The 24,764-nt window shown below is 50.2% G+C and overlaps 1 protein-coding gene across 9 annotated transcripts in view; it reads right to left on the bottom strand.

The window, feature by feature from the left end:
• CUX1 (cut like homeobox 1) overlaps positions 1–24,764 on the bottom strand; it is a 371,808-nt gene that overhangs the window by 92,746 nt on the left and 254,298 nt on the right. For all 9 annotated transcript variants that reach the window (XM_059898031.1, XM_059898030.1, XM_059898029.1 and 6 more), the window contains exon 9: positions 6,612–6,660. In XM_059898031.1, the coding sequence (XP_059754014.1) occupies positions 6,612–6,660 (49 nt within the window). The remainder of the gene's footprint in view (positions 1–6,611; positions 6,661–24,764) is intronic.

A 24,764-nucleotide genomic window follows, 5' to 3' on the forward strand; every position in this document is an offset into this window, starting at 1 on the left:
TATTATTATTTTGGGCCCTGGTGTGTGCTGCCTCAGGTGGCCACGATTCTTTCCTTATCTTTTTTTTTTTAAAATTATTTATTTTTTATTTATTTATTTTTGGCTGCATTGGGTCTTCGTTGCTGCGCACGGGCTTTCTCTAGTTGCGGTGAGCGGGGGCTACTCTTTGTTGCGGTGCACGGGCTTCTCATTGCGGTGGCTTCTCTTGTGGAGCACGGGCTCTAGATGCGCGGGCTTCAGTAGTTGTGGCACACGGGCTCAGTAGTTGTGGCTTGTGGGCTCTAGAGCGCAGGCTCGGTAGTTGTGGCGCACGGGCTTAGTTGCTCTGCAGCATGTGGGATCTTCCCGGACCAGGGTTCGAACCCATGTCCCCTGCCTCGGCAGGCGGATTCTTAACCACTGTGCCACAAGGGAAGTCCTCCTTATCTTAAAATGAGGAAAAACTTTTTTTTTAAGTTTATTTATTTTTGGCTGCGTTGGGTCTTCGTTGCTGCGCGCGGGCTTTCTCTAGTTGTGGCGAGCTGGGGCTACTCTTCGTTGCGGTGCGTGGGCTTCTCATTGCAGTGGCTTCTCTTGTTGCGGAGCATGAGCTCTAGGCACGCGTGCTTCAGTAGTTGTGGCTCACGGGCTTAGCTGCTCCGTGGCATGTGGGATCTTCCTGGACCAGGGCTTGAACTTGTGTCCCCAGCATTGGCAGGCGGATTCTTAACCACTGCGCCACCAGGGAAGTCCCGAGGAAAAATTTTAAAATTTAAAATCTTAAAATTTTTAGGGGAAAATTACTAAAGACTGTAGCTGATCTTCAGGTTAAACTCCAGCTTCCTTCTGCTGTCACCAGGAAGTCATAAAATGTGGAGAAGCGCGGCCCGGTGGGGCAGACAGAGGGGGCAAAGGCAGAGGCTCGGGCGGCTGCAGCCCGCAGGGGACGGCTGGGGAGGCCAATCACAGCCCAGCGTGCAACGCGGGCCCCGGGCCCAGGGAAAGGGGGCTGTGCTCAGGGGTTCCCTTGGGGTGTGTGTCTCCTTCTCCCCCAGCACCAAGGCTGGGATGTGAGGGAATCCTCACCACCTCCCCTGTCGGGCAGGCATTCCCCAGTTTACCCATTTAAGGTGTGGCTTCGAGTCCCCTGGTTTTATATGGTGGTGGTGGAGGCAGGGGGGGTCTCTGATCCAGCCTTCTGCCCAACCTGGCCCTAGGCTTTGTCTCTTGTCCCTTTTATATGTGTGGCCATGAAAACCCAGCTCTGGGGACACCAGAGATGAGCAATGTCCCTATAGTGACACAGCAGCCATGTGAGCTGGCCAAGGGCAGTGCCCCCAGGGAGACAGGCCGTGGCTGGGCACACGGGTCTGCTGGCAGTCTGTCCCTCCTGCAGTAACTTCCCAAGGCTGCTGGAGCAAACTACCACAGATTCAGTGGAGTCAAACAAGACCAGCTTATTACGTCACAGTTCTGAGGTCAGGCGTCCGCTGTGGGTCTCACTGGGGTAAGATCAAGGTGCTGCAGGGCTGGTCCCTTCTTGAGGCTCCGGGGCAGGATCTGTTTTCTGTTTTCTGGCTGTTTTCAGCTCCTAGAGGCTGCCCGCATTCCTCGGCTTGTGATCCCCTTCCTCACAACCTTCAGAGCCCACAGTGGTCAGTCAAACCCTTCTCACACCCCATCACTCTGACTCTTCTGTCGCCCTCTCTGCACCTAAGGACCCTGGCGATTCTGGAGGGCCCACCTGCATAACCCCAGGCACCCTCCCATCTCAAGGTCAGCAGATTAACAGCCTTAACTGTGCTCTGCAGATAAGTGGACCTATTCACAGGTTGTGGAGATTGGGATGTGGACCTCGCTGGGGGCCGTTCTTCTGGCCACCGTAGTCCTCAAGGACAAATAACACATTTGGACCATTTCCAGGAGAAGGCAAGCTCTCCTCGGGGATGACTCCTCAACCCACTCCCCTCAAGGCCCCGGACTCTGGGGGGAGAGAAAAGGGGAGCAAGCGACCTTCCAAGGGAACAGATGCCATCGCTGTGGCAAGTGCACAGCTAACTTCCGGTCACCCTTCCAGATCAACACCCACACTCGACTGCGGAGGACAGCTAGGGCCCAGAGGTGGACCCGCTTCAGTGATGCTGCAGGATAGAGGTCAGAAAGGTCCACTGAGAGAGTTACTGCCACACATCCCAAGCTGGCCCCGTGCTGGTGGCCGGAGTCCCATTTGGACCCCCTGCCTGTGTTTCTGGGGGACTCGATGGATACTGATTTGGATTTCTTTGCTCGGGTCGGCCAGGCTGAAAGCTGGACCTACCCCAGCGTCACACCACCTGCATAAACGCAGATTGTTACAGCCCACAGACTGCTGAGTCACGATTTCAGAAAAGCCATAAGAGCAAATTTCCCTACCCCCTCCTGCCCCAAAAGCTCTGAACCTTTACTGTCACCAATTAAGACAGTATTAATACAAGCACCTCCAAGTTGGACAAAGAGGTGTAAGTGAGAGCCAGCCCTAACTGCCCGTCACCAGTCAGACTCTCTTCCACTTCTCCTCACTAGAAACACAAGTACTTCAGCGATAAAATAAGAGCTTCAGGTCTCAGTAGAACGTTTTGACTATAAACCAGTGCAAAAATAATGTTATATGCCAGTGAACTAGTAAATTGCTCCGCCCGGGGCTCTCCCCTGATGGGAGAGGCATGGAACCAGATGTCTGGCTGCGCCCGCCCCGGTACCCCTCCTCCGGCCCGGCCCGCCTCCGCCTAATCGCCACGGGGCCCCGCATCATCCCTGCCCTGACACATCACCACAGCTGCTTACTGCTCTCCTGGCTTCCAGTCTTTTCACTCCCCTCCGTTCTCTGGATGTTTAGCCAGAGCGATCCTTCTAGAACTCAAATCTGACGTCTCACTCCCGCCCGTGATTCTCCACTGTTCTCAGGATGAGGCCCTCCCTACACCTGGCTAGACCCCCTCCTCTGGGCCCACCTTTCCGCAGGGGCTTTACGGAACAGCCTGGAACCCCCAGAGCTCACGGCGCCCTTCCGTATAGGCCCTTCCTCGCCTGCCTGGACGCTGCCCTCCTCCCTGTCCCCCCGGGGAGTTTTTGTCCTCATCGAGTCATCCTTGTTGACCCGTTGAGTCATCGAGTCAGCCCCTCTTTCTGTCTGCTCTGTGTCTGATCCTCTACCTCATACTCTCAGCGAGGGCTGGCCCGCATCTGCCTGCACAGCTCTGGTGACGGGGAGCTCACTCCCTTCGGGGGCAGTTCCAGGCACCTCCGCATCGGGAGGGAGTTCCCTCCCATCAGCCTCTGCACTTGGCCGTGAAAAAGCCCGACCCCTTCCCTGGCCAGCCCTGGACAGCTGCAAGGCCAGAATCCACAACCGCTGCCCTAGGCCTTCCCCTTTCTAATCTCTTAACATCCCAAGTTCCTGATGTGTCAAGTCTTTCTGTCTTCTTTCCCTGCTCCCCAAAGAATAGGGATGTCCCCAGACCTCCTTGTTTCTTTCGTGTGAGGGTCCCTTCCCCGTCCTGGCCATGGAGTGGAGCCTGAATGCATTCCATGTGCCTGGTTTCCTTCTAGTGTGTGTGGTTTTCCAGGACAAGCGATAATTCCCTGGGCATGGACTAACTGCTACAGCCGGCTGCAGAATCACCGCCCCCTTCACTCCAGAGACTATTTCTATAAATGTAGCCTGAGTGGCTGGTGAGACTCTCCTATACCTCTCCCCACCTCCACTGTGCTGGTACCTTCCTGGGCAGGACTTCAGAATTCTCCCTGCGAACCCAGGTTTCCTTAGCAACTACGGAGCATGCATTTAAGCACCCACTTACAGGTGTTTTACCTCTAATCCGCAAAACAATCTTGTGAAGGAAGTACAAGCAGACCTCGTTTTACTGCGCTTCACTTTATTGTGCTTTTTACTAACTGAAGGTTTGTGGCAACCCTGTGTCGAGCAAGTCCACTGGCGCTATTTTTCCAACAGCATTATTTTAAAGTTAAGGTATGTGCATTGTTTGTTTAGATGTAATGCTATTGCACACTTAAGAGACTACAGTGTAGCATAAACTTAACTTGTATATGAACTGGGAAGCCAAAAAATTTGTGTGACTCCCATTCCGATACCCGCTCTGTTGCGGTGGTCCGTAACCTGAAATCTCTCCGAGGTCTGCCTGTACTACTTATCATTTCCTCCCTCCCTTTCTCTCGTACATAAACAATTTTTTTAAATTAAAAAAAATTGAACTGTAAAATACAGTCACATAAAATATACCATCTTAACCATTTTTAAGTATACATTTTAAAGTAGTGTTAAGTATGTTTGCATTGTCGGGCAACCATCTCTAGAAATTTTCATCTTGCAAAACTGAAACTCTGTCCCCATTAAACGCTTCAGTAGTTGTGGTGTATGGGCTCAGTAGTTGTGACGCACAGGCTTAGTTGCTCTGCAGCATGTGGGATCCGCCCGGACCAGGGCTCGAACCCGCATCCCCTGCATTGGCAGGCAGCCTCCCAACCACTGCGCCACCAGGGAAGGGAAGTCTCCCCCACCTACCCTTCTACTACTCTCTGTCTCTATGAATTCAATGACCCTAGGGATTTCATGTAGGTGGAATCACACAGTCTGTTTTTTTGTGACCAGCTTAATTTTCCTTAGCATAATGTCTGCAAAGTTCATCTCTCTCTTTTCCTTTTTTAAAAGAAATGTAAGCAGTGGAGAGACTTGTCCAAGGCCATCTATGGCCAGGAAGTACCGAGTGCGGACCTGAACCAACTGTCACCGTGGAGGCGGCACCTTTCTCCAGGGTCCTGTCTGGTGTCTCCGAGGACCCGGATCCACCCAGTGGCCTTCAGCACTTTGAGAAGCACATCAACTGTGCCAAACGTCCTAGTACCTGGGGACTAACTAGAGCCTGAGCACTTGATATGCACAGTCAGCTCACCTGTCTAACAAACTAGAGCTTACCCCAAAGTGCCACCAAAAGGGGAAGCAGGCCCAGGATGGGCCTGGAGGGAGGGAGAGAGTGGGTGAGTGGAAACTGAGAAATGCAAATGATAATCCCGTGACAGGGAAGGTTAACCAATAAGGTTTCTGCAAAGTCCAGCAGTGCTACTTGAGTAAGAACAAAGGGGCCAAAGTAAATTAGTTTAGCAAATTAAGGCAAATAAATGCTTAGGCACCTCTGTGAGGTGAAGCAGAAGTAGTGCTTTAGGGCAAGGAGCTGAATGGGTGTATTTGGGAAATAAAGAAAGGCCAAGTGAGCCCCCAGGCTCTATCCTTGTTTCCGAGTGTGGTGAACAGCACAGGTGCCAGGCCTGGCTCTGCAATTGACCGGCCACTGACCTCAGTTTCCTCATCTGTGAGATGGGAGTCATAACTACACTGACCTTGGTGGAAAACAGTGAGGTTTAAATGACTCGGTTCTTGTGAAGTTCGGTACAAAATAAGTTACTCAACAACGGTCAGCTCTTCTCACCATGACCAGCATAGCTACTACACAAAGATGCTACCTCAGGTGATGCAGTCCACGCGTCTCTACTGAGCAACCCCCATGGACCAGGCCCAGGATACTCAGGGGTGAGTCTGAGTGTGCAACACCGAACACACAAAGTCTTCCTTAAAGAAGAAAGGAATCCACACGTTCCATGATCATTCTTATGCATACACTGACTTTCATATTTTAATCAGACTTCAGGATATTTTCATGGGCCAAAGAATGCACAGGGACGCTCTTTGCTGAGTGTCTGCCAAGGTCCGGGTTAGCAATGCCAGTCAGGGGGACAGGCACCCTGTGGGACCCTCACAGGGTGGAGAGCTGAGACCACGGATCCGAGAAAGATTTTCATCCCGTGGGGCCACCCGAGGCAAACCGCTAAGCTTCCACGTGCCTGGAGCGACCCAGCTGTAAAACTGAGTGGGGAGAGGCCACCACTGCCCCTGGCCTTCTGCGGCTGAGACACATAACCCAGCTCTGGCTGCTTCTCCCTGCAAATAAATAAACTAAAACGAGAGACCCCTCTCTTTTCAAAGCAGTAGCACTATATGCTGAAGCAAAATGTTCTCCTGTTTTGCAGAGTCCCTGGGGAAGGGCGGGGCTCTGCAGGGTGGCCAAATTTCCCAGGCAGCTGAGTGCTTAGAGCCACTGGATACCGTGTGCCTGTTCTGCGCCGGACACAGTGCTGGGGGTACTTTGCGCAAAGCATTGTGACAACTAAGTATCAGCCAAGAGGGGCTGTCAGCTGGCAGCCCTCTCCAGAGCAAGTGGCTTCATCCCATTAGAAGGTGGAGACACAGACTTTGCTACAGGGTAACGCACTGGTATAAACTCTATGGCAAAACGGCTGTCACGGGAACAGAGCGGAGATTTAAGAGACGGATTAAGGAAAAGAAAAAGCATCGCCACAGGATGTCTGGGATGCTGGGACCACGTCAGAGACTTTCCCAAGGAAATCACGCATGGGACTTTTCACGTATTTCTCATGACATCAGAAAAAGCGTCAACGTCGACAGCTATATGTGAAAGGTACAAGACTAACTGGCCTCCTAACTTAGAGAAGCCTTTTCTGAGAGAACAGAAAGGGCTACGCTCTTGTGATTTCACGCCTGAAGCCATCAAATGTCCTACCTGGTTTGCTCTTTCAAGGTCCGTCATGATCATTTCAATTTCGTCGGCCCTGGGGAGGTGAGAGGGAGACAGCAGGTTAGTCAGTGGCGAGGGAGGCTCAGGGGCCACCGCGGTTCCAACTCGGCAGCATGACCCACAGGCACGCAGGTCAGTGTCGGGGGAGAGGGGCCATGCAGAAGGGGACTCTGCCACCCATTGGGAGGAGGTGGGCTTGCATCGGTGGGAGAGCCCACCTGCCCTTGAGGGGCGCCCGGTCTCTTTGGGGAGACAGTGCCTCCTGCCAAGAAAGCGAACAGAACCCTGAATAGAATGCTCTGGAAAAACAGAGGCGGCAGAGATGAATTCTCCTTGGGGGAGGGAATCAGGAAGGTTTCAGAGGAGGTGATGTGTGAACTGGGTTTTGAAGGATGAGTAGAAGTTTGCTAGGACCAAGAGAACCACGAGCAGGTGGGGGAGGCGGGAGGAGGCTGAGGGGCTCTGCAGTCTGTGCTATAAAACCACCTGGGTCACCGTCATCCTCCCTCAGCCTGCTCACACACAGGGGGTTTCCAGGTGTTGTTTGTTCTTTCTCTTTTTTTCTGCTCTGAAAGTACTTTCTTGAGTAATTTGAAGGCACATACATGCTTCCAACACACAACAGCATGAGAGAGAGAGGAATGCTCAGAGTTCTGCCGAGAAGGTCAGTTCCAAAAGTCTGTGGCAGGTTTGAACAGAACGCCCAGGGAAGTCACTGCCCCAGACGAGTCCCGATGACGGCCCCTGTGATTAGGAGCCCACGGCCGAGACTGCTGCCCAAGAAAGGTTCAGCCCACCCATGGAAGAGGCGGGGGAATGTTACAGCTGCAGGCCAGGAGTGGGCGTGTGGGCCCCCTCCTGCTGGGGCCGCCTCATTCCACGCCCCACGGTGGGGGGACCTGAGCTGGCTCTGCCGCCTGCAGGACTGAGCTCCACCCCTCCCCGCCAGCCTCTCTGCCTGCTGGACCCCCCTGGCTGCCCTTCTGGGCCGAGGCTCCTGCCCCCCTCCCACCCCCGCGGCCCTGTGCTCAGGCAGCTCCCACCACGTGGGGGCCCTACACAGCCTGGACGTGTGCCGTCTGCCCCATCACCCTCCACTCCTGGGACCCTCATCCCCTACTTCCACCCCTCCCCCAGCCCTCCTCCAACCCTGCCAGGGGCTCCATCTCAGGAGGTGGCACAGCTCCCCCTCCACGCCAGGGTGTGTCTCTTTCACCCTCATCCCTGCCGGCGCAGGGCCTGGCATCAAGCTGGAGGCCAGGGTCCTGAATGCAGCCTGTTCTGCCAGCAACGGGCCAGTCGGCCAGTCTACTCCCTGGGACAGGTTGGGGCACTCGGACAGGCCGATTCCAGGGTTCTTCTGTCCCCCAAACCTACTTCTCTGGTCTTAGCCATCCACCCTTCATATAGAGTGGGACAAACTACCCAGGCCCTGGCCGGTCTGGTCTTGCCATTTGCTGCATCGTGTGTTCGCTCCTCTGGCCCCGAGGCTTTTCCAGCCTTCACGGCGCCCTGCGATTCAAGGCAATCTCATCAACTCCCAGCAGCCCAAACGGGGTAACAGATGCCTCGTGATCAGGTTCACCGATCGTCGTATCTGTTTGAAGTAGTGTCCTGCTTTCAGACTCGTCCGAGAAACGTCTGACACAACTCATCAAGTGGCCTAGTTAAACGAAGCTCTTTTTAGGACAACTTCGTGAAGCAGGCAGTGTCTCTAAGACAAACACCCAAACTGGGCCTGGGGGCCGGGGGCGGCTTCAACTACAAAACATCTCAATGCACCATGGCAAATAGAAACCTCCAAGATCTCAGAGAGAAACTGCCCTGACTCCAGAGGGTAAAACCATCACTGAAAGTGCTTGGTCTTCACGTGACAGAAAAGGGGACCTGACGGCGGCCAGGACAGAAAGCTTTCTTGACAACCTGCTGATGGAGTGCAAATTTCATTGCGTATGAAGGGCAATAAAAAGTTAACAAACTTCTCTTTTAAGGCAAGTCACAACTTTTAAATGCAGTTTTGAACTTTAATCAAACAGTTATTCACTACGTATTTACAAAGTCCAGATCTACACGGCCACCCGCCCAGCCCGCCGGCTGCTGGCATCATCCGAGCACTCTCTCCCTTGGTCCATGAATGTTTTCCGACACCCACAAGCTCCCTGGCCCTGGCAGGGGCCATGGGAAAGGCACAGGCAGACGTGGCTCCTGCACAGCCCACCGGTGCCGCGTTTACAGAGGGGGACAGAAGCGCCCCCTCTTGGCTGCTGAGCATCTGAAACAAGACCTCCAGGCACCCCATCTTCCTTCTCTCTGGAGCACATCGGGGAGCTGGCGGCTGCAGGACCCAGCAGGTGGCCAGGGGAACGGCCTGGGCTGGGGGAGCAGAGATCCCGAGCATGGGGTCTCAGGGAGGGTTTTCCCAATCTCTCCTGTTGGGTCCTTCATGATCCCTTTCGTCTTTAATTCTGGCTAATTTATCTTCGTCTTTCAGATATTTCTTCTGCTTGGTTTGGGTCTCCTATTATCTGGCTACTGTTGGCCCGTCTACTTCCGTCCTCCACGTCGTCCAGCTTTTCCTTACATTTGCTACGTCCTGATCCTTTCCTGCTCCTTCTGGACGGTTCTTCAACTTGACCCCCCTGTAGCTGTGCTCAACCTGTGATCCATCTCTTCTCTCTGCTTCCTTAGTTTAGTTATTCTGTTCTTGATACCTGTCATTCCCACTCCGTTCATTATTAAATTATTCCTTGGTTTTGCTTTATGTTTCCTCGAGTGTATTTCTCATGCTTATTTTGTACGTGGGGCCCATCTGTCTGTCTTCAGATCACATACACTGATGGGTTTGGGGGTCTGTCTTCCAGAGAGGGGTGTTCTCCTCTGGAGCTTTGCTGTTTCCCCCGGGGGTACCAGCTACTCTTCTTGGCAGTGTTTATGGGGGGAGGAGGGAGGACAGAGAGGCAGCCCCGCTGGGTGTCTCTCAGGATGAATTGAAGGCACACAGCAGTGTTCAGTGTCTTTTGCTGAGTGAAGAAGGAAAGGCAGGGGATGACCCCAGGCCCCCAGAGTAGTCACTGATAGCTCCCCTCCGCCAGAAAAGTCCTCTGGCCAGAGCTTCACCTTCAGTTTTCAGCATTAGGAGCAGGGGATCTCCCTGGTACAACTCCCCAACCTCTGCTCTGGAGATAAGGGGTAGAGATGTGGCCCACCCTCCCCTGTTTTCATCCACTCCTCACTCCTTGCCTGGCCACGGCCATTGGCCATGGGGCCAGGACAGGGTCAGACACAGGCCTGGGCTAAAAAAGAGAGGGATTCCCAGGGGTCTGGCTTCACCTAGAGGCTAGATTGGCAAAGCTGGGACCTGCCGGGTCTGGGAAGTGGTGTCCAGATCTGGCCAGATTTAGGGGGCCTGGGTGGGCTTGAGCGCCTCCTCAGGTGAATGGTTTCGGATGGTCATTAGAATGCTTAATATCCAGAAAACAATGTATCATTTCCAAAAGATGTCATGTCACTTATTAAAAATTAGTCACATTTAAACAGGAAGGTGTCTTCTTGGCAGTCTGAGGCAATCCCTGGGAATGAATTTCAAGTTTTTCCATCTTCTCATCAGTTTAACTTTGGTTACTAAGCAACTGCTAAGCTGACCAAAATATTGAATGTGATAACAAGTGCGGCCCTTACCTTTCATTACGAGAGCAAGTCTCATATTTCCAGAGCTTTCAGCCGATAATGCCAACACTGAGCCCTGCTGTTACAGAGTCGGGCAGTTCAACACCAGGTACCCTGGCGACAGCGGGGCCCCGAGGGGCTGCAGTTCCCCTTCACGGATGGGACCAGGAGCCACAGAAGGAGGCAGTGGAAGGAAGCAGGGATGCAGTGGGTGAGGAAAAGTTCAGATGATCATTTTAAAAGTCTGTAGGCTCGTGATTCATTTTCCCAAGGGGCACGCGTTTTAAAAGGTGAGAGAAAAATACAACTGGCTGGGTACTGAAATGTGATCAGGGCTTCTGGAGACGGGAAGCGCAGCCCTTGGTGCTGGCCGACCCGCCGGTGCTGGCTGCATTTTAGAACCCGTCTGCCACCGGGCCTGTACGACCCACTTCTCGCCAAACTGCTGCCCGCACCCGCCCCTCAACAACACGACTCCTACCAGACAGCTGCCCTCAATAGGTAACATGAAAGTGCCCAGAGGTTAATACTGCAACTATAAACGTTATCTGAAAAGTACAGCGATGAATTAAACGGCATGTGCTTTCACAGCAGGACCGTCAACAAGACTCCGAGGGGTTTTTCATTCTTTTCATTTCGCAGGCTCAACTACCACGTCAGGATCTGGAGCCTGACATTAGTCTAAAATCATTTATTTTCCAAAGTGCGTAATAACCACAGGTATTGTTTGCTCAGCAGAACTATTTATTATAAAAACTTAGTTCTCTCACCTTTTTGTGAGCTGACAAAACAGTTTTCACTGATCTATTAACCTGTGCTGCATTATGCTCTGCTCTGGCTTCAAACTGCAGATCATTTTGGCCTGGGCTGGAATATATAGTTCATTCGATCGGTTCCCCACAGATCATTCCAGGGTACTCTCTGGGCTGGCATGCGATTTTTATGAGGAATTTAAGAGGACACGGTCAAGGCCAACGGCCGGGAAATCGTATCCCCAGTGGAAACCCTGTATTTCCTTTCACACTAGCCTCCCGAGTGCTGAGGGATGGCACCAGGGCAAGGGTGGGGCATATTTCAACCCCGAACAATCTTACTACATCGGGAGCTGTTAAAACAAAGTATATCTACAAGGCAGTTGAAAAAGCGTCCAGGGCGAACTTCAAAGGTCAGTGTACCTTCTTGGACCCAGGTCAAGAGCCAATAGTCTCAGTACTAGATTGTAAAGTTCTTAGGTATCAAAAGAAGAAATATGTGGAATTCCCTGGTGGTCCAGTGGTTAGGACTCCATACTTCCACTGCAGGGGGCACGGGTTTGATCCCGGGTCGGGGAACTAAGATCCCGCAAGCTGCGAGGCACGGCCAAAAAAAGAAGAATATCTAAAGATTAATTCTCCCTGCTTTAAAAACAAACAAAAAATTTCAGTATGTTTGGTAAAGCAAACGCTCCCCCCACCACCGGATGCTGCGTCTGACGCCTGGGCCGTCAGGAAGGCGGGTCACTTTCCAGGCAACACTCTGAACACAAAGGGGTAGAGGAGCCCCAGAAGCAGGGCTCACTGGACGGCGTGCAGAAAGAGCAGGTGGGAAAACGAAGAGGAGGAGGCAGAGGACCAGGGGTGAGGAAGGTCTCTTGGCTATGGGACTGGAATCCCCTTGATGGGGGGCGGGGTCCTTAGGAAAGGGGCCTCCCCCGCCTGCACGTGGGCACACAGATGGGACCTGGTCTCAGGAGAGGAACGGCTGGTCTGCAGAGCCCCACGTGGGAGGCAGGGCAAGGCTGCACCTGGAGAAGGTGGCACCGGCCTGAGGAGCGGGGGTGGGAGGGGAGGGGGGCAGTCTCCCCTCAATGATGTTTACTGAGCACCTACTACGTGCCACACTGATGGGGAAACAGAGCTCCCAGCTGCCAGGTTGGCCGTGCACTGGGCAATGGCATTCGCCTTATCGGGAGCACACGGGACAGAGGATGCACATCCCAGGAGCTCAAAGACATGAGACCCTGTAACTGCCTGCTCAGGGTGGGCGCAGGGAGGTGAAGACGCCCAGGGAATTTTGGTCCAGTGACAGCCCAGAAGGAGGGACAGCGGGCTTTGCAAACAGGAGGAGAGCGCCTCTTGGAGAAGTGGACATCTGGTCTGCATCCTGGAGGACGAGTTTGCTGGGTAGAGAACAGCAGGGCAGAGGGACGGACAACCAGAGAGAACCAGACCACAACGCGGTGGGGGCCCTTCAATCTTGTTTCCATGGCATCCAGCCCCCCACCCCCCCCCCCCCCCCCCGTCATGACAGGGCAGCCTCTTTCTGCCCCTTCTATGCCTCCTATTTCTTTCTCTTGTGATGGCAGAGGCCACGCAGAGCCCTGTCACACAGCGAGGGTGACAGTGGAAACCCTGCCTGTTGTCTGACGTCGCGGGCGATGCCTCCAGTGGTTCACCGTCAAGCACCTTGCTCATTTTGGACTTTACATACATACGTTTGTACTTTGTTAACGTGATAGCCAACTGTTCCTATGTTATTAAGGCTTTTTAATCGAAGACGGACATTGATTTGATTAAGTACCTTTTAAACATTTATGGAGCTAATTAGATGGTCCTCTGACTCACTGAAATGGTAAATTATACTGACAGTCACCTGCTCCCATTTGGTTGTGGGTATTATGCATTTAACGTGCTCCTGAGTTCTACCTGCTAATATTTTATTGAGCATTTTTTTTCCATAAGTATTTATAGATGAGATTGGCCTCTCGTTTCTTTTGTCTTATCTCTGTCGGGTAAAGTCATACAAAACACTTTGAAAGCATTTCCTTCTTTCCATAGACAAGAGTGAGCTATCACAGATTGGACGCTATTACTCTATAAAACCTGAACCCACATCCCACCTGTATGGTCTCAACACGTCGCCTGGCAGGCGAGCCCTGCGGAGTCTGCACCCAGGCCTGGCTCCCCTCGGCCGCCTCCCGCCGCCGTCCCCAGGCCAAAGAGGCCTAAGTGCAGAACTGCTTCTTCAGAGCTGCTGAGCTGGGGTTGAGCCTTCACCCCTCTGTTAGTGACACGGATTCTGCGCATATTTCCTTTTGTGGCTCAATCAGCATACACTCTTACGGGTTCTTTAGTCTTATTCTGTTCCTTGAAGCCACCACACTTGCCCGCACATCTGTCCCCTCTGCTGAGATCCCCATGGGCGGCTGCTGTCTACATCCGGTCCTCAGCTCCAGGGGCCGTCGTCCTCTGAGGGTCTCCCGGCAGCCCTGCCCCGCATCGTCCGCTCATTTATTTTTGTTGCACTTATTCCTGCCTCTGAGTATCTTGTTCAGATATTGATGACTTGTTTATTCACAGCCATCATCCCAGAGAACAGAGCAGGCGCTCCCTAAATCCTGGCTGATGAACGATGCAGACCTGCGACGCCTTTGCTTCCTCAAGTCCACCCGGTGTGCGACAGGCAACAACTCACTGGCTGGTATTTTATAAATTTATTTATTTTATTTTATTTTATTTATTTTTGGCTGCGTTGGATCTTTGTTGCTGTGCACGGGTTTTCTCTAGTTGTGGTGAGCAGGGGCTACTCTTTGTTGTGGTGTGGGGGCCTCTCATTGCGGTGGCTTCTCTTGTTGCGGAGCACGGGCTCTAGGCACGTGGGCTTCAGCAGTTGTGGCGTGTGGGCTCTAGAGCACAGGCTCAGCAGTTGTGACGCACGGGCTTAGTTGCTCCGCGGCATGTGGAATCTTCCCGGACCAGGGCTCGAACCCGTGTCCCCGGCATTGGCAGGCGGATTCTTAACCACTAAGTCACCAGGGAAGTCCCTGGCTGGTATTTTAAAGAGCAGAAAGTATAGGGCTGTTTTGCCAAATTGTAAATATGACTTTCGAGGAAAGAGTCTGTAAGTTGTTTTGGCAGAAGAAAAATAATTTGCTTTTCTTACCACTTTTTGTAGCCCTTGAAAAAGAGGCAACACTCTCCCTGGAAGAAGAAGTATATGTAGACCCAGGTTCACGGGACTGTGCGCTCCTGGAAGGCAGGGCCGTCGGCCTAGCTCCCCGATCCTCCCTGTGCCCACGGAGCTGGGTGCAAATCGGACTCAACACAGATTGGCCGGGGAGGCAGGAGGAGAAAGCATCATTTGTGGAAGGGTTTTCTTGACAACCTCCAGCTGTATGATCGGTCCTCTCTCACATTTTCCACCCGGGTGAAGCCACCTCTGCTTTGGGGTGAAGCTACCTGGCATCCTTCCAAGCCCCTGATCCAATGTGTCACCCCAGAGCTGACCCTCCCTCTCTGATCAAATTGAGGTCTAGGCAGAGACGGTTGTAGAGCTTGACTGCTACGTCAAGCTCTCTGGAAACAGTGGTTTTTACTCTTCTTGGAAGTGAAACTGTATCGAGAGACAGTTAAATGGCCAGAAGGTCACCTCTGCCTGCTCAGAAATTAACCACAATTTATTCCTTTTTATGACCATTATATTTAAATGTAAATGATACAAGTAACAATTAAAATCAATTTTTGTTAAGCCTCATCAATCCCGAATGGGAAGAAAATTTCCCTTCTTGCCCCACTATTTAACTGACTTGTTTACATGAAATAATTTAAATAAAATCCTACTTTAGTTTAATCTGAGTCTAGCTGACCAATGAAGTGGTCTGCTACTGCCCACACGGGGCAAATTTCCCACCTGTGCCAAACCAACAGGGCAGCTCCAGCAGGCTGGTCACTCCCTGAAGTATGACACTGGTGTGATCAGAAACAGCCTGTGACCATCACTCAGGCTTCAGTCCTCTCCGGGCAGGGACCCAGGACAGCTGTGGCCGGAGAATTAGTTTACAAGACTGCTGCTTCTGAGATCATGGAAGCCTCTTGGGATAAGCGTCTGGATTACTCTTCGGATGCTTTTTGCCATTTTTCTAACATTCTCTAAAACCGTTGCTCTAAAAGCAATGGGGAGCAGGCTGGATGTGAAAATCCTTTTCTTCCCTTAAATCAAGTGCCATGAGGTCATAAGTAGGATGGAGTGACTGGAGGTGAAATCAGGGAAACCAAGGGCTAGAGCCACCAGAGTGTGGCTGGCACCACAAATGGGCCGGACTCTCCTCCACTGCCTTCTGGTCCTCTGACCTTGGTCAGATTGGGGCGTGCGACAGCCATCTGTACAGGAGGACTAATGTGGCCTTTCTCAAAGAAACTGGCACGAGGCTAAAATAAGAATACTGATGGAGTAAAAAAAAAAAACTTCGTAAACCCATGCACATATTCATTATTATTGTTGTGCACGAAAATCAGGATCTTTCTCTTCTGGTCAGAGCTAATTTTCAACACCCAAGACCATTAGGTGATAATCACAACCACCTAGGAAGTGGGTTTTGCCCCAAATCTCCAGCCTCAATCTGATCAGACCTCTAGGTTCAACTACAAACTCGCAGGAATGAGAGGACAGAGGAATAAGCTAAACTACATCTGGGGATGCCAACGGCAGGATCTAGACTGTGGGAAACTCTTCAGGACAAGTGAGCTGGTTTCTTCTGCAAATAGATTGAAAGGAAAAGAAAACGAGACGGAGGGAGATCTATAAGATGCATGAGACTTAAAGATATACCAACCAATCGCAATGTGTGGGTCTTATTTGGATCCTGACTCCAAACAATGAAAAAAATCCTGTTTATGATGTTTAGGGGTAATTTGAAATTTAAATATTGATGATATTAAGAAATTATTTTTTTAATGTGATAAGAGTATGGTGGCTATATTAAAGAGTCCTTAATGTGAGGCTCTACATGCTAAACCATTTAGAGGTGAAAGGAAAGGATTCCTGAAGAAGCCTCAAGATAAAATGGGGGTAGGGGTGGGGACAGGTAGGCCAGGAATGGGGTGACTGGAATCGCCCAGTAGGCACCTAGGGGTTCTGTCCTCTACTGTCTGTTGGAAATTTAACATAATAAAAAGTAAACAGACAAACAAAAGTATAAGGTGATAAAAAAGCACAGACCATCACAGTTTTGTGTCTCTCCATCAGCGCTTGTCAACTATAAAGTCGGTACGTATGATGTTGACCACCGTTTGCACAGAAATGAGGTGACAGGCAGGCCTGTGCCTGGGAGGAGGCTGCAGAGGGCCCCCTTGGAAAGAATACCGATTAGGAGTACTTTGCTAATCTTAGTCAAGTCAGTTAACCTCTCAGAATCTCAGTTTATTCGTCAAAGGGGAGGAAAAAAAACAGGCACGAAAAGCACATCTCTGCAAAGAGAACATGACTGAAAAATCATCCAAGGACATTCTTCTTTGATACAGAAAATGTGGATTCTGGAGGGGACAGCCGAGTCCATCCTTCATCCCACTGCGAAAGGGGCTCTCAGGAGCTGTCTCCATGAGGGCTCTGGAGGGAACCGAGGCTGCCACCCTGAGCGCCCGGCCCCCAGGAGCTGGCAAATGGTTTTGGGAATCTTGGGCACAGGACACGGCCAGCAGGGCTGCGGACCCAGGTTGCTGCTTCTTTCCTCCAGATTTTTATTTTTTAATTTTTATTTATTTATTTATTTATGGCTGCATTGGGTCTTCGTTTCTGTGCGAAGGCTTTCTCTTGTTGCGGCAAGTGGGGGCCACTCTTCATCGCGGTGCGCGGGCCTCTCACTATCGTGGCCTCTCTTGTTGTGGAGCACAGGCTCCAGACGCGCAGGCTCAGTAATTGTGGCTCACGGGCCTAGTTGCTCCGCGGCATGTGGGATCTTCTCAGACCAGGGCTCGAACCCGTGTCCCCTGCATTGGCAGGCAGATTCTCAACCACTGCGCCACCAGGGAAGCCCCCTCCAGATTTTTAAGAAATGTTTTGGAAGGGCTGCTGTTGTGCCACCTACAAATATTTTTCAAGCTCTCCTTCACATATTTAGTGTAAAGTTTGTCAGCATGTCTTTCTGGCAGCTGGAGAACTGCCTGCCCCATTTGAGCTTCTGCTCTTTCAAAACTGCCTTTCAGATTTCGTTTCCCTTTCCCTGTCGACTTAACCTGTAAGCGCCCTGCCTCTGGCCGACAGGTGCCTCTGATCCTGGGCATCGAACCTGCTGCTCTTAATGCCTCCCGTGGGACAGGGGACGTGCCACCACCACAGGTGGACACTGCTCGGATTTCATAGGTGGGGAAACGAGGCCGGGGCCGAGTGGTGACCAAGGAGCTCAAGGTTGCAGCGAGTAGCGGTCTAGGGTAAGAACCCTGCTTTTATGCCCGACGGTGAGGGATTCTAATTACCCCCTTTCTCCCCTAAGTACTACTTGGTAGGGACTGTTAAGAAAAGGTTGGGTGGCAGAGAAGCTAAAACTAAGAATAAGAAAAGCTCTCCAACTGCATTCTAGTTATTACACTCAGGTCCCTTCCCCTCCAAGCCTAAGGCCGAGACGACTTCCTGGGCCTTCCTGGGCCCATCTAGAGGCTCGGGCTGTTCTCTGGTCACACCTGCACTCCGGGGCCTTCTGACTACACATCTCCTGCTGGTCCTTCAAAGCTGCTTCCAGAGCCTCCCCTCCACCTGCTCTTTCCCCGCTCAGTTCAGCGCTCAGCTCACCTGTGGCTTTGGAGGCCCTCACAGCATCTGTCCACAGCCCCTGCCCCCTTAACTGCCCTGCACTTAAGGCAGCTGGTGGTTTGTCTCCTTCACCCCGCAGGGCTGGGAAGTGAAACTGGAGCACCAGGCGGCCAAAGGCAGCAGCGCATCCAGAGGAAAGACGGCATCCTTCCTCTTCCTCTCACTGGCACCGAAAGTCTGCATTTTGGCAGCGTAAGTGCCTTTTTTAGGGCAACTTGAGAATGAATAATTCAGCGGTTCCTCTTCTACTTGTTAAGTGTTAGACAAACAATTCAGACGGGGCCAGACTTGCTGGCCCCACGAAGACCGTCCCTTCCCTTTGGTCTGACATCATCGGATTTGGCCATGAATCTTTAAGAACACCCTCCATCCTGTCTAATCACTGAAATACCACAAAGGAAGCTCACAATACTTAGACATAGGGAAAAAAATAGCAAGGTTAACTGCAACATAAAGTTTTCCCTCGTTGCCAAGCAAACAGTACATCAGGGAGTCACAGGAACACTGAACTCTGAAAATCCTATGCGGGGAATGTCTTAGTCACATCAGGTTATTGAGTCGTTGAGCTTCTAATTCAAATCCAAGCCTTAAAGAAGTATTTCCCCCATGGAGCTCTAAGGTCGAACTCCCAGGTTTTGCTCTGAGAGCCTCACTGATTCTGTGTCTTGTATTAAAGGTACCTGGAATACTTTTTGGAGGTAGGTGTGATGAAAATTTGAAGTTAAATAAACAAACAACCTTCCTGGTTTTATTAGAGAACTCATTTTGGGAGGATTCTTATTGGACAAGCCAAACCCTCTTCCATACATTCATGGTTGGTTGGAAACTTCAGTGGATAGAACCCCCGAGGACCCTCGGTCGGGAAGACACAGTCAGCAAATAACTGCCTTACAGCTCAGCTAGCTATGCTCGTGACCACTGATGTACAATGTCGCTGGGATTCTGGGCAGGAAATTGGATCCAGTCACTTTCCAAATGACAAGGTAAGCGCTCCCTGGGTTTAATCCTTATGGAAGGACCCAGGTGGCAAATTTCTGAGTTTAGGAAAAGTTAAACAATGTGATGATAAGAACGCATCTATGTTTGTGCTTTGGGATCTACCTGGCAAGCCTCAAGTCTGTGCAAAATATTTACTGTATGCCAGGGAATAAAGGATGCTTATCACTATAGTTGATAATCCTGCTAAGCAGTAGCTGCTTTGTGAACGCAATAGAAGATTCTTGGAAAATCCAAATAACTTTAAGGAATTCACCAGCAGGAATGTGTAGGTTCAGAGTATTCTATAAAGGATTGTGTCTCACTGCAGAGGGAGGTGGTGAGGTTAAGGTAGTGAAATGTAACTCGCTGCTGTGCTTGACATATAATGCAATAATGGTACAGTACGGTAAGAGATTTTAAAATAAATATATGGATTCTAAAAGGTTTCAGAAGGGCTCAATCGTTCTGTATCTGACACTGAATTTCAGTAAAAAGAGGGGACCTGGAGCAGGCTCAGGACATTGAGAGAGAGTCAGTTAAGCTCTGTGGTCCATCTTCCTTAAATAGATCAGAAAGTTTAGGACAGAGATGCTGTGAATTAGAAAAAAAAAAAAAAAAAAGAGGATTAAGAATCAAGAAAAATGTTAAGAGAAGAGTGATACTGGTAAATGTAACTAGGCCAAATTCACCTATAAAAATAAAATACATATTTGAAGAAAATCCTAAACCTAACAAAATGTTGGAGAAACACACTTCAAGTAAAGAGGAAATGATTAGATTTTTTCAAAAGGCTATGGTAAGGTTTTAAAGCCATACTAGCCAATGTTATATGTAGCAAAATAACATTACAGAGAAAGAAGTCATACTAAGAGGTACAGTAAATAATAAAACACCACAAGCTGGAACTTGTCTTAAATCACGAGGCAAGAAAATCTATAAAATACATAATATAAAAATGGAAAGAAATGCAATATATAGAAGTATCATCCTACTAGAAAACGAACTACACCATATGATGTAGGTAAGGGGTTCCAGTCACATGGAACCTGAAACCTAGGTCACATCTGAATTTAAACGGGGTTCACAAGAGTGCTGGGTCTCACAAAACCAAAAGCCTCCACTGCTCTCCACAGACAAATAAGAGAGATGCTCCTTTTAAGAACAGGAATGAAAGGTGGGGATCAGATATCCTGGCTGTCACAAAACCACACAAATTCACTACTTGTAGGTAATATGGTCACATGCTCACCAAATCCAAGGGATTCACTTGAGCAAATGGGCACAGATGGCCCAAGAATTCAGCAGAGTCCCACGTTTTTTGGTAAAGACAAAACACTAAGCTCCTATGTACCAGTAATAAATATCTAGAAAATGAAATAAAAGACTATCTCATCTACAACAGGGATACAAATATTAAACATGTGGGAATTAAAATGACATGGTATAAATTCCATCTGTATAAAATCAAATTACAAAATGCTAGTGGCAAAGAAAGCTAATGATGACATTTCCTATTTGTGGTTGCGTTAAAGATAAATAAATGTAAGTTTAGCTCCCAAGTTGATTTATAAAACTTGGTAAAATGACAAGATGCATATAGAAAAATTAGGTGACCCTAATAACAGTAAACTAATTGTAGGTATTAAGCTAGAAAACAAAGAAACATTATTAAAACAGTTTGGTACTTATGAGAATGAAAAGTCGGATCAATGGAATGAAAATTCAGACAGAAATCCAGAGACACATGTAATTATTTACATCTGATTTGTCCAAAGTTAAATACTGAAGGAAGGAATCATCAACATTATTGGGCAAACTGAGAATTAATATGAAGAATAATAAACAGACACATACCTTAACCTCATATGCTATAAAAAATTCCAGGTTAAAGATACAATAAATCATAAAAAAATAATAAGAAAATGGGTTGGGAAGGGAAGACCATTTTCTATTATTGAAATCATATTAATAATGATTAACGACAAGGTTGATGGGACCTATCTCATATATTTATACTACTGAACAATTAAATCACTAAAACTCAAAAGAAAATCAATTGATAGGTAAAAGTAATGATAAATGCAAGTGAGTAGTTAAAATCCAGAATACATGTAGAATTTCTACCCTGTTCCCACTGTACCCACGTTCATGGGTGATAAGGAAACACATGGAGAGTAAATAAGCAGATGGGAGAATGTTGAGTTTTGTGCTAACGAGTATCAAGTTAAGCACCTACGAGCATCCACGTGGCACAGGGGAGGGACGGTGGGAATCACTGCAGCCCACCCCTTATCTCCTGGATTTGGCACAGAAGGTCTGAGACAAGCGGTGTAAGCTCCCCGGGCCAGGCCGAGCTCTGGGTACAACTTGGAAATTGGGGCTGTGGGAGGGGAGAGAGCCTGTAGCACCTGCCGCCGCCGTTCCAAATGGGTTCTTCCCCCTGCAAAGGACACGCTAAGGAGCCTTGAAACAGCACCCCTTTTGCCCCAATGATCTCTCTTCTTGAAAAATATATAAATATATTTTTTGGCCGTGCCACACAGCATGCAGGATCTTAGCTCCCTGACTAGGGATTGAACCCGCATCTCCTTCAGTGGAAGCGTGGAGTCTTAAGCACTGGACCGCCAGGGAAGTCCCCTGAAAAATATCTTAAGAAATTATTTTTCTAAACAAAAAATTCATTATGAAAAACTGAAATAACCAAAATGCTGGCAAATCAAGAATGGTTACGTAAAGTCTAATTCATCAAGAGAGGAAAACAAAATTCTGCCATCAAAGTGACAAATCAGCAGATCAGCAGGTGTGGTAAAAACTGTAGGAAAGGGACTTCTCTGGTGGCACAGTGGTTAAGAATCTGCATGCCAATGCAGGGAACACGAGTTCGAGCCCCGGTCTGGGAAGATCCCACATGCCCCGGAGCAACTAAGCCCGTGCGCCACAACTACTGGGCCCACGTGCCACAACTACTGAAGCCCGCACGCCTAGAACCCGTGCTCTACAATGAGAGAAGCCACCGCAACGAGAAGCCCGCGCACCTCAATGAGGAGTAGCCCCCGCTGGCCGCAACTAGAGAAAGCCCGCGTGCAGCAACGAAGACCCAACGCAGCCAAAAATTGAAAAACAAACAAACAAACAAAAAACTGTAGGAAGTAATATCAGGCCGAAAGGACAAAGGGGAGTGAGCAGAGTGGGACGTCCTCTGCACGTCCAGCCACAGTGGCAAAGTGGGCACAGCCACGTGACGCACACGTGCAGAGCCGTGTGCATCCGAGATGTGTACAAACGTGTGTGTTCCCGGTCACAGAACTGGTTAGGTAGTGACAGAGCACATCTCAGATTTTCTTTTTTGCTACAAGGGTGGCTAATTATTTAATTGCAAACAACAGAGACAGGTCCAGTGGACGTGCACTTGGCATTCGTGGTCACTGCCAGCTTTCCAACAGGAGCCAGCCTGGAGGGTATCAGATATTAATAATGATAGTGGCAGCTAATACGGCCTGAACCCTGGCGAGGGGACCACAGAGCACTTTATTCACTCTTAGGAACTCATGGGGTGGCAGACGCCGTTACAGGACGGAAACCCAGGCCAGGAGAGGTTAAGAGACCTGCCCGAGGGGCCGCTGTTGGAAGGGGGGTGGAAGCAGGTGCGCCCCCGGATTTGGCTCCTGCACATTGTACCTCCTCTCTTGGGGTGTGGAGGCACGTTTAACTAAAAATCCAGCACAAATTGCTTTAAACATAGGCGCGTTCACAAAGATGGTTCAAAAGTGCTTTCTTGTTTAATCCTGGTGATTCTGAGCTACAGAGAGGAGGGGTTCCTGATGGCTCCGGGGCTGGAGGAACTAAACAGGTTCTAATTTACTTATTTATTTATTTTTGGCCACGGGATCTTCGTTCCCCGACCAGGTATGGAACCCGTGCCCCCTGCAGTGGAAGCGAGGAGTCCTAACCACTGGACAGCCAGGGAAGTCCCAATAGGTTCTAATTTAATCTGATATTCAAAATTCAGAAAAGGTTACAGTGAAAGAGCATCTCTCTCCCTGTCCCCGAGATCTCCTTCTAGACATTAAAAAAATTTTTTTTTTGTGAATGCACAAGCAGATGTAGCATACTAGACACACAGTTCTGAACCTGGCTTTTTTCATTGAATTACATATGTAAAAGATCTTTCCATAGCACTATATAAGAGCTTCTGCATTCATTCATTCATTTATTCATTCTTTCTTTCTTTCTTTCTTTATGGCTGTGTTGGGTCTTCGTTTCTGTGCGAGGGCTTTCTTCAGTTGCGGCAAGCGGGGGCCACTCTTCATCGCGGTGCGCGGGCCTCTCACTGTCGCGGCCTCTCTTGTTGCGGAGCACAGGCTCCAGACGCGCAGGCTCAGTAGTTGTGGCTCACGGGCCCAGTCGCTCCGCGGCATGTGGGATCTTCCCAGACCAGGGCTCGAACCCGTGTCCCCTGCATTGGCAGGCGGATTCTCAACCACTGCGCCACCAGGGAAGCCCCTGCATTCATTTTTTAAAGAGTAATAAAAGACAGACTAACCTAGCAATTAAAACTCAGACGGATTCTAGAAGACCAGAGCAGAGGGCTTTAGTGGTCTTCACCCAGCCCTGCCCCGGCGAGCCCTTCACATCACTTTGGAGCTTCTCAGACGCTGGGGCTCCCGCAGGCCACCGAGTGAACTCTGCCAGCCTTGAACCAGCAACCTGGCTACCTCCTGAGAATTATGAATCAGAAAACCCCTCAAAACCCCTCATCTGGAATTTTCACACTTGGCCCTGGGACTCCTCAAAGGTGTGCCGGAGACCACACAGCAGAGCCTCACAGAGCTGCCTGGGCTGGGCAGACGGTGGGGACAGGCGTGGTGGCCGTGCCGGCTGCAGCCGTCACCCACGCCATGAGCATGTACCTTCCATCTGTACCCTCACCTTTGCTGGCTCTTAAGACACGTTCTAACCAATAATGTTCCAAGAATCTCGCTCTTTAGACCCTTGGGTAAGGGGCGGGACGCAGCGGCTGTGTGAGAGCCCTAAAGGCAGTGACCTGAGATGATGTGGGGAAGGTGTCCACACATCCCGGCACATTAACTCAAGGATGATTCAGACGCTTGCTGTAGGCACAGCCCCAGACCCTTGGATCCCAGAGATGAGCCCCCGAGCCCCCGATGAGCTCCCATTCTGGTGCGGCAGACCGGAAGATCAGACGCTGGGTCTGACACACCTGGTGGCCCATAGAGGTAAGCACCTGAGCACTGGGACAGAGCTAAGGGGTCCCGGGGGGCCATCACAGCGCTGTCCTTTTGTCCTTATTTGGACAACTCTGTCCTTAAACCAAAAATCAACGATCAAACAAGAGCAACTGGGTCGGAGTTTCCCACAGTGTGGTCAGCAGACCCCACGTGCGTGGAGGGCCGAAGAGTCCTGGGTCCCCTCCCAGACCTACTGAGTCAGACACCCTGGGGTGCGGCCCAGGGATCTGCATTCTAGACCAATGCTCTGAGGAATCCACTCAAGTCCAGGAGCCACTGACCTGTGTGACGAAGGGCGATTTACTGAATTCCAGTGCTTCCAAAGTAGGGGCTGGAGCTGCAGTGTCACAGGTTACAGATGTACGGAACTTCCCCGGCACCACATACCCTGCCCTTCTAGAAGACGTCTGGAACTACCATCTATTTTCTCGGCTGACCGGACTGGGGGAGTTCTATGTTTCAGCGCGAAGGTTCCCGCTCATTTAAAATAATCTCTGAGTAGATGCCCATAATAAAGACAGATAGCAGAGCAAGCACACATGGGTTCCATTTAAACACCATATAGAGCAGAGCCCCTGCTACAGGCTGTGACATTTAATTCTCAACCAAGTGACTTTCCCTGACCACCCATCTCAGCCAGCTGCTCCGGTCCCCTTCACGCCATGCCCCCTTCCTTTTACTT

Source organism: Balaenoptera ricei, chromosome 15 (genome assembly GCF_028023285.1).
Source record: "Balaenoptera ricei isolate mBalRic1 chromosome 15, mBalRic1.hap2, whole genome shotgun sequence".
Classification (NCBI taxonomy): domain Eukaryota; kingdom Metazoa; phylum Chordata; class Mammalia; order Artiodactyla; family Balaenopteridae; genus Balaenoptera; species Balaenoptera ricei.